The 10954-nt window shown below is 28.7% G+C and overlaps 2 protein-coding genes across 2 annotated transcripts in view; one reads left to right on the forward strand and one right to left on the reverse strand.

The window, feature by feature from the left end:
- LOC100575948 (clavesin-2) overlaps nt 1–2251 on the forward strand; it is an 8476-nt gene extending 6225 nt beyond the window's left edge. The window contains exons 5-6 of the mRNA XM_003247841.4: nt 516–618; nt 1761–2251. Of these exons, the coding sequence (XP_003247889.1) occupies nt 516–618; nt 1761–1921 (264 nt within the window). The 3' untranslated portion in view covers nt 1922–2251. The remainder of the gene's footprint in view (nt 1–515; nt 619–1760) is intronic.
- Nucleotides 2252–2273: 22 nt separating this feature from the next.
- Nucleotides 2274–10913, reverse strand: LOC103310695 (zinc finger protein 664-like). The gene is made up of 4 exons (XM_029491288.1): nt 10559–10913; nt 9735–9815; nt 9437–9586; nt 2274–3645 (listed from the first exon to the last, which is right to left on the reverse strand). Exons 2-4 carry the CDS (start codon nt 9779–9781, stop codon nt 2532–2534), a joined length of 1311 nt encoding a protein of 436 aa, XP_029347148.1. The 5' UTR covers nt 9782–9815; nt 10559–10913; the 3' UTR covers nt 2274–2531.
- Between the last annotated feature and the right edge of the window lie 41 nt (nt 10914–10954).

Genomic DNA, 10954 nt, shown 5'->3' on the forward strand with positions numbered 1-10954 from the left:
TTATAATAACTTCTTTCAAAATATTTTTTTTGAAAATTGGCTGACATGAGTATATTAATTCTTAAATTATTTACTAATCAAATAATTTTAACAATTTTTGTCATACGTTTAAGTAGCGTAATTTTTTTTTCGTTCCTGTTTTTTTTTATACCTTGTATACTAATATTTATTTGTCATATTTTTTGAATAAAATATGAAAAAGTTGTTTTAAATTGTTGATAAATTAAAATTGACTTTTGTATTCATTTTAATAAAATGTACCTAATAAACTATAAGTCTTCAATGTTAAATTGTCATAAAACATTTTTGCTCAAAAAATTCATAATTGCCTCATAGTTATAATTGAATTTAAATGCCAAAAAAATGCAGAGCTTAAGCACCCTCAGTTTTTTAATTGAAATTGCGCCTTTGGTGATACGACTATTGTAAAAAGAAAAACGTATTCATTCATGCCATTTGACATTCATTTACGATACATATTGTTACATCTGAAAACGATTTGTGTTTGATTTTAGATATTTATGCATAATAACCCATCGGATGTACTGCAACATATCAAAAAAGAATGCGTTCCGTCAGATTTAGGTGGTTGCGATAAATCCATTAAAGAACTGGGCGGTGAGTACCTATATTATATTTAATTTTATATTGCTTTTTAATATTATAAAACATTATTGGTAACGTGTAGTAGGAATCCACTTTAATTTAACTGATGCTGAAAGTGATCGACCTATTTTTTCGACAATTATTTATTTGGTTACTAAAAATCTTCAAATAACGAGTATAAGTTTATGGATGTATGGATATCCACTATTTTTTTTTTTTTATTGAAACTGCCTTTCAAATAATTGGAAATCGTGATTGACTTAATATCACATTTTTATTTAATAAAACGCCATAAACGCTTAACGTCTTAAGGATGAGCTCCAGTTTGTGGGTCAGTAAAATGTTCACAGTAATTAACAGCTTTATGATTAAATCGAAGTTGCTCGAAGTTGCGAGTAGGTACCTAAGCTTTTCATTCGTCACTGCGGACAGCGGTCGACAGTTATATTATGTACTTGTGCCATATTTATGGGTAAATAGTACACTTTTATAAACTCTAATCGTGTGATAGTTGTAGTTAGCGTTTGAAAGAATATCTTCAAAAAAAGTTGTAGATAACAACATTAAGTATGGTAGGTGGTAGCCTATGGTAGGTAGCTAGCTTAATAGGATGTCAGCGCATGATTTGTTTTCTCTCTCTGGTCCACGCGCAACATAGACAAAACGTATTTGTGCAGAATCGTTTTTTCTATGTTTTTAAGAGTTATCTTAGAGTAAAATTACCCATTACAAGAATGATAGAAAATAATATTTTTGATGGAATGACATATCAATTTCTCTAAATATTGTTTCACAACAAACATCATTTAAACATCATTTAAATTTACATTTCTTTGTTATTTTGAAAGTAGAATATAAAGTCAAATAATAATAAAATATAAAATCGATAGGTCATTCCCTCTAAAATATTATTATCTATTTTTTTTGTAATGGGTGATTTTACTCTATGATTACTTAAAAACATAGAAAAATCGAATCTGCACAAATGCGTTTTGTTTATATTGAGCGTAGGTCAGAGGGAGAAAACAAATAGTGCGCTGACATCCTCTTAAAACATCGGTACCGAATTGTTATGTAAATCTATTTATGTTGTTAACTTATAACCTCGTCCGATATTATCTTTAATCGATACGGTTTGAACGATTTATCCTCAGAACTCTGCAAGGAGAATATCATAGCGGAAAGAGAAATGTTCATGAATGGAATACTTTCGTTGAAAGCGGACATGGACAAAAAGCCGAAAGACACGAACAGCAACGAACAATCGGAGCTCTTCGGATATGACGGAAATTTCAAGCAATTGAATATCGATTGAAATATATATTTCCCAACAAATATTTTTTCGATTTATCATAATGCCGGTGGACGCTGATTAAATAATACATAAAAGAATACACTTAGTACTTACAATTCTTAAATTACAATAACAATAGTTAGTGTGTATTAAATATTAAGTACAAATATTAACACTTAAATAAACCAACTCGATTCACTGAAAACAGTACTGAAGTAAGAAGTCAAAGCATTATTTCGATTACTTATATACACTTCAAAAACCAATACACTTAGCATTTTGCTGAAGGTATCTTAAATTATTATACATGGATTTTAACTTAAAATTGACATTAAATATTTCTATAAAAAATTTGTAAATTACTAAATTAAATAGTAGTATAATAGCAGTTAGTGGAGAGAAAAATGCAATATAATTGTAAATTGGCAGATGAACATAAATATACATAGGTTAATGATTTAAAAGTATAGTGATGATCGTAATTACAGTTTTTTTTTATAAAAATACATAAATAAAAATGAGTAGTTTATGGTATTACCTGAACCTGACAGAAAAAGTGCATTTTTAAAGCCTTTTAATGGTATGTTTTCTTGTATGGTTTTTAAACTTGATACTGAAAAAACCTTCTATTTCAGATATCACATTTATGTGGCTTATCTCCTGTATGGATCATTTTATGCCTTTTTAAATTTCCTGCTTCAGAAAATCTTTTATTGCAGATATCACATTCAAAAGGCTTATCTCCTGTATGTGTCCTCTTATGTCTTCTTAAATGTGCTGCTTGAGAAAACCCTTGATTGCAGCTATCACATTTATAAGGCTTATCTCTTGTATGTGTCCTTTTATGGATTTTTAAATTTCCTGCTACAGTAAATTCTTTATTGCAGCTATCACATTTAAAAGGTTTTTCTCCTGTATGTATCATTTTATGCGTTTTTAAATCTCCTGCTTGAAAAAATCTTTTATTGCAGATATCACATTCAAAAGGCTTATCTCCTGTATGTATAATTTTATGCGTTTTTAAATTTCCTGATTGAGAAAATCTTTTATTACAGATATCACATTTAAAAGGCTTATCTCCTGTATGTGTCCTTTTATGAGTATTTAAATCTCCTGCTTGAAAAAACCTTTTATTACAGATATCACATTTATGTGCCTTATCTCTTGTATGGATCATTTTATGCCTTTTTAAATATCTTGCTTGAGAAAATCTTTTATTGCAGATATTACATTCAAAAGGCTTATCTCCTGTATGTGTTCTCATATGGTCTTTTATATGAACTAGTGAAGAAAACCTTTTATCACAGATATCACGTTTATGTGCCTTATCTCCTGTATATATCATTTTATGCCTTTTTAAATCTCTTGCTTGAGAAAACTCTTTATCACATATACCAGATTTATTATGTACCTTTCTTCCTGTACAACGCAATATGTGTGTAATCAAATCAGATTTACTATAATGTATCTCTTCACAATTGTCACAAATAAACCTTTTTTTTATTTGGCTGGTATGAATCGTTGAAGGTCTTGAAAGGAGTCTTTTTGAGTTAAATAATGTATCAGAATTTGATAATGTTTGCCTTAAATGCGTTGTCTCTTCTGAATTAATTTGAACAATCAGTTCCGACGAATGGCATTCGTTTTTAACTGACCCTTCCAACACATAATCGTCGTTCAAATCTTTTTCGATTTTTATTACAGTATCGGTTGTGATTATTTCTCCTTCAAATTCGCATTTGGCTCTAAGACAAAAAAAAATTATTTAAAAATGTAATATTATGTAGATTGTAATATCAACATTGATAATTATGTACATGATAATTATTAATTATTAATTATGTATATGAATAGATTTTTAGTTTTTTAAACGTATTATATTAAATGAAATCATATTTTGTCAGACATTAAATTGGTTTAGTGCATAGGTTTTAAAATTGTTTTGAAATAGTATGGCAAACATTTTAGCATATAATGATCTCATAAAAAATAATAATGACAAAATAAACACACAAGATCAGATGATAACTACAAGAAATCAACGCGAACAAATATTTATAGTTTTAATTTAATATTTATTCCATAGATCCATCCACAGCATAATGATCTAAGGGTAAAATTAAAGCCTGTTTTCCTATTTGTGATAACTGTGAACTTCAACTGAAAACAATATGACACGACACGTTCACTTTATCTTGTATATTATTCTTTACTATTCATTGTTGTGTTTGACTGTCTGAGCTTTCAGCGTAGTCTTATAGAATTACTACATTAAAATATTACTATAATACTATTTAGTATTTAGTATATATACTATTTTAATATCTTTTTTTTAGAATTCAAGGTACTTTCTTATTATGTTATGCTTGTGTGTATGACTTAAGTTATTATTTGTATAAGACATAATTAATATATGGTAGACGCACAGTGTAATACATTATAAACAATATAGAAATGCAGAATGTTTTTATTAAATAAACCATAATCTTATCAAGCTTTTTCCATAATGTCACTTAATTGTACATACTACAAAAAAGATTTAGCTTAAATAATAATATTATTATGGTTATGCTTTCCAATTTCCACTGATTAAGTATATTTAGTCTCCAAATATCTATAACTTTTAAGTATACGGTATATCGGCATAAAATAAAATTTGCCCAAGTTACGCCCATGCTTAGAGTTGATATACTATGTACCACGACGCTTACTAGACTCTGAGGTCGTGTTTTGAAAGTACTTTGGGAAGCGTGAGGCCTACCGGGCTACGCTTCGCCAGTTAATACTGACTTAGGGGTCAGAAGGATCGAGAACACGAGGTTCGGTCCCTAGCACAAACAACGACAATAATTGTAGGGGTCGGAGCGCAAAAGTGCGACGACGTAGGTAATTTATTTCAACTCAACTAAACAACTTATAATACAAGTACGCGGTTGCGTTCGTAAGAGAACGAAGAACAACAACGCGAATATAATAAAACAAATAACGATGCGCGGGAGCACGACGGCGTTCGACGAGAACGACGAAGGAAAAAACAACTTACGGATCGCGACAATAAAACAAGAGCGAAGGACGGTGCGAGTAGCGCGTGCAAGAGCGGTTGCGAAAGAAAACGGGCTGCGAGACTGCGAGAGCCGCAGCGGCTACGTGCCGGCGGTGCGGTAGACCGACGGCACGGAGAGGGGGAGACGCGAACGTGGTCGACTCCCGCAAGGAACATATAAAATAAAACACAGCTGACTCTCGGCTGGGAACGCGACAATGTTCCCGCCGAGAGAGTGGTGATACCGCGCAGTATCACCACAGTACTAATAAAAATAGAAAATTAATTTGAATAGTAATAACTAATAATAGAGTATATTTCACATATTCAGTGCAAGGTATAACACACATACGCTCACACCATTTACATGCCTCTTATAATATTTTCCTAACGGACCGGTCTCAGAATATACCTATACATATATTTCTAGTATATACCTACATCATAACAATAATAATAATTAACGTAAAGTAATGATAATACAATATGCCAACAATATACCAACGAATATATATCAAAAGATACAATAATAATTAACAATACCAGACACATTGTCCAGGAACGTTTATATCGCCACTCGTCCAACGTCGACCATTGACCAATATCGTGATTCGACTAAATTACGTCGATCTCGTAACACAATAAGAAATGCGCTTGGGCACACCACGCTACCATACACATGTTGTGCGGAATATAATATACTCGCGCTATATACTAATATAAGTATAAGGTAGGTAATTGTAAGTTACTTCGATTCAGCATATCTGACGCACCCATATATTTCGTATTAGCAACACGAAAGTGTGAGCATATGAGCAATAATTTAATAAAAAGTGCAATAAGTTTTGCTAAAATATTTAATATTAACCCAGAAGATTTTAACAGACACCATCGAAGAAGATTGAAGCCCAAAAAGATATACTCGAATGCTAGTACAGTGAACAATCAATATAAAAACAAAATGGAATTAAAAAAAAGTATTTGATACATTAATAAATTTGTCTTCTGAACATTTAAAAAATTGTATGTTGTTCATAGAACCACTTGTGAACATTTTTAAGGTTCCATGGGAAAACAATCTTTCAATAGATGATTTGAAGAAAGCTATGAAAATATTCCCTCCTGTATGTAATGAATCTAATATTTGTGAATATGATGGAGTTATAACTTAATTAAATAGAACAACTTGAGCAACTATCAGCACTACATATTAAATATTAGCAGGGGATATAAATGACTCAACTTAATCGTGCAATTATTTGAATATAACAACTACCCAAAAATTAATTCCATATATAAATAATTATACTCATGTCATAGAAAAAAAAATAATAGACTTGAATAGATCATGTCTTTAAAAAAAATATTTATATTGCAAATGTGCGATCTTATATAATACTGCAATGTAAAATCACAGATCATTCAGATAATTAAGGCACTATTGTATCTTTCAGTATACAAACCAATTACAATCCAAATCTAACACACACGCGACATAGGATTTTAGACTGGTTCTTTGTCAAACATACCAATTGATCTAATGAAGCATAAGAGTTCTAAAAACAGATTTGAATTTTTCTCCAAGTCTACTTGAAATCGATATTTCCAGATTTTTAATTTTTTGATTATAACTTCTCCAAAAATTAAAATACAACAATTTTTAAATACTTTTTTATAATTCGGCATTTTACGAATTTGGAGGATAAGTCTATAGCGTTTCGTTTAAACTTACCCATTTCTAGAGATTCATTTTCATTAGTAGCTAATTCTATTTATATTCAGCCTTGTGAGGTTAGGCGTACGTTATCTGACGTCATGTTTATTTATGATCTTGTTAATAATTATATTGATTGTCCTGATTTATTAAGTAAAATTAGTTTTTGTACTCATAGTTATTCGATTAGAAACTCTTGTTTATTTTTCGTACCTTTTTATAAAAAAAAAATATGTTCAGCTTCATTTTTTCCTAGAGCTTCTTGTTATTATGTAATTCAATTTTTAATGAAGTCGATTTCTTTTTTAGGTCTCGTGAATCTTTTAAATCAAAAGCTTTAGACCTACTATCTAATTGAAATTTAATTTTTTATATATTTGTGTAAATTTTTGTTATAATTCACCTTTTTATAAAACTGTATTAATAATTTTGTATATGTATGGTTGTTCTTGATTATTATGTATTTTATCCTATGTAAAAGGGCTTGTGCATTAAACTTAATAATAAATAAATAAATAAATATCAAAAATGTGAAACAAAAACAGAAAATCACTGTTTCGAATCCCTTTAAGGATGATCCTGTAACAATAATATTAAATTCTATTTTTCAAATAGGTATTCTCTTCTCCCATTTTATTTTTTATAATTATTCCACAGATATTTTTATTGAGAATTTTGATGTATATAAATCAAAATTGGAAAAAGTAGTTTTTAAGTTATATAACTTTGTATGGCTACTAAGGATAATAATATCACTAATATGTCTATGGTAATGGAGTAAGTATTGGGGGCTTAGATGATTTGTAAATTGTTGGTAATTATAAATATAAATAATGTATAAAAATTATGGAAAATTATAAAACATATAACAGTTAAAAAAGCACATTATAAAGACTTTGCATAAATCTTTAATTTTATCTAAAATTTGAATATTACCTACTTTCTAAGTTTATTAAGATTAATTAATCTATTAGTCATCAAAACAATGATATAGATCAAACAATTAAGCCTAAATTAAAAAAAAACATACAATGGTACCTACAGCAACAACAAAAATAAAAACAAAAGAAACAGATAAAACCATATTATAACCATGTAATATAACTTTTGATAGATGTAATTTATCAATTGGTTACATAACTAAGTCTGCTTCAGGGCCAGACTGGAGGACAGTGGGCCGCTGTCTTTGCTGGGTTTTGGACCGGTGTATTGTTAGTGCAATTATATCGGTAGGTACATGAGTAAATATTAAAATATGGTAATGCGACATTATGGAATTTTAATATATTAATATGAGACATAGCAACATAGTCATTTGCCATAGGGTATATTAGTATATATAAGTGTAGATGTGTAGTAATTACGTCTTATTAGTTATAATAAATCAATATTGTCTTAACCGTCGTTAATGATAATTGATAAGTGATAACACATTTCTTGCGAAAAATAAACATATAGGTTTGCTAAGAATAGATAAACGTTGTGTTTTTATACGTTCATATTATTATCAGATATGATAATCCTACGATAGTACATTACTACATATTTAGAACGGTAACAGCACAATTATAAAGAAGTAAATAACGTTATTTTTAAATAAATTTAACTTTAAGATTCTTAATAATCGTGGGTACTAGTATTCATTGCCAGCCAATTTCGTTATCAAAATATGATGTGAATAGATTTCCTTGTGTTTTTGTTTAAACATTAGTAGTTAAATACTTAAAAGTTCACATAAATTCATATCATATTGATCATAATCATAATTCATAATACAAAAAAGCTCGACTGAAACGGAATGCCGATTTACAAGCTGACGAAAACAACCCAAAACAGCTAAGATTATGTTTTCCATTCACATCAAATAACATTTTAGTATAACCGGTAAGTATTATTAATTACAAATTAATTATGAAAAATCGGTTACCTTCCTCATTGAACCAAGAACGATTAGAGGCCTTAGATGATGAAGTCGGCAGAAAAACAAGTTTTGGAAAAGGTTGATTTCCAAGATGTCTTGGAAATCATAAAAAATTCTTCATCGCATTTATTAAAAACTTTTATCTTGACATTTTATACTTATTAGAACAAATTAATTATATTTATTGTTTTTTTTATTTAGTATATGTAAACATAAATCAAGATAATGGAGGTAACTAAAGTATTAACTATAGTGACAATGTCATACTTTAAATATTAAATTTCTATTACAGATGCTTTTAAAATTCAATTGGTAGTTTTATTTGAATAAACAATTAACAGAATGAAAATTGTCCTTTTGTACACTTAATTATAATTTTTACTTAACACATATTATACTATAAAGAACTACAATGACACAAAGTACAATAATGTATAAAGAACCAACCTAAATAGTAAATATAAAAAAACTTTGACATATCTTTGTATATAAACACTGTTTTGTTTGCAAATTATTTCATTGACTTACTATTTTTAAAAAAAGTAACTTCTAACTCAATAAATTTATTTATTTTATATGATTTGCAGTTACTAATCGGTCAGTATGTTTTATAGTGATATTAAGTTAATTTTTACAAACTGTTCACTACCAGACATCACAGTTTAATGTACAAAGAAACTTTGGTACCATGATCTCTTAAATAATGTTCTAACCAAATATTAACCTATGTACCTAATTAATAACTTCTGTTAGTAGTGAAAGTAGGATTCTATCATTGGAAGACTTCTATTTCTATTATATTTTCTATCAAATTAACTGTTAAGTATAGTTAAGCAATGAAGTATATACTATTCTTACCCCATTTGTAAAAATTGATTAACATCATTATGATCAGTATCATCAATAAATTCTTGTTTAACAACACTAATGAACACTTGATTGTCATATTTAATAAGTGGCTTCAGCACTCTAGAACTGTGCATTATACTGTGCATATTACTATCATACCTGAAAAAAATTGCAAAAAATTAATTATTTATTATTCAGTACTTAGTTGACAACTTTTTAAATCAGATACTACCTATGTATTAATTAAATAAATTATAAAACATTTGTTATGTTTCACTACCTAATGGCTAATAGTGTATTTGCTTACTTAGAATTTACTTCAGAATCATTTTTAGACTTTCTAAATTGTTCCATGCTGAATAATATCCAAGTTAGTTTCTCTTAATTACTGTGAACATAAACCATTACAATTATGTATATTTTAAGTCAAATTGATCATTTGATGGAGAAAGAGATTGCAGTTTAAATATTTAGTAAAAGTTATTTTTAGGTGAACAAACATTTTGGTACCAACAATTAAAAACTGAAATTAAGCGCCTGTTTTAACTACACTTTATTTTAAGTAGGTACCCAAACAATACAAATGTGTTAGGTACACTAAATATATTTTGAAAAATAATAGAAAGTCATATTGTTATTAATAGTGGGCTACATGCTTGTACTGCTCGTCACCGCTATTTCCAACTCAAACCAAAAGTAAATTTAAATTTAAAATTGTTAAGATAAATTATAATTATTATTTAGTTGTAATAGCAAATCATATATCAATAGAAAACACAAAAATATATTAATTTATTAAAATACAATATAGAGATATGAAGAACTAGGTAAGTTATTCTGATAAAGTTATATTACATTGTTTACATAAGCGTTAAATGGTGATTACCTCAATAATCGCACCAGTTGTCAATTTTCAGTGTATAATTGGATAATATTAAGGGGCGGAATTTAAACTTAGATATCGTGGAGAATTTTTAAATCCGGTGGTTGTGGTTATATACTCAATGCCGGCCCTTCGTAAGCGTTGAGTTAAGTAGGTACCTAGGTATTTAATTTTTTTTTCATGCTTCCTATTAACCGTTGAAAAAAGATATATAGGTAGGTATTTATTAAAATATACAAAATACTTACTACTAACAGCCATTCAATCTGTAAATGATTTAGCTGTTAGCTAATTTAATGCTGATATTTAATTTGTTGTCTGGCTGATATTTCTAAACGTGTTTGCGGCTTTGAGCGGATCGCTAAGTTTTGTCTTTTGCCTTATAGAAACAATAGTCACGAGAACATAAATATCTGTCACTTTAGTATGTAAAAAATATTAAACAACAACTACGTAATAAATTAAAAATGGAGTGGAGACAGACAACAAAGTTGGCGTCTGGCAATCGCAACTCGTAACTCGTAAGATGCAAAACACGCAGATTTCTCTTATGTTTACATTTTCAAAACCTAACCTAACTCTTGGAGCGACAAATTCACGATTTAAGATATAAGCCAAGCCTTGTTCACACTACACCCGTGTCG

This window comes from Acyrthosiphon pisum, chromosome A3, assembly GCF_005508785.2.
Source record: "Acyrthosiphon pisum isolate AL4f chromosome A3, pea_aphid_22Mar2018_4r6ur, whole genome shotgun sequence".
In the NCBI taxonomy this organism is placed as follows: domain Eukaryota; kingdom Metazoa; phylum Arthropoda; class Insecta; order Hemiptera; family Aphididae; genus Acyrthosiphon; species Acyrthosiphon pisum.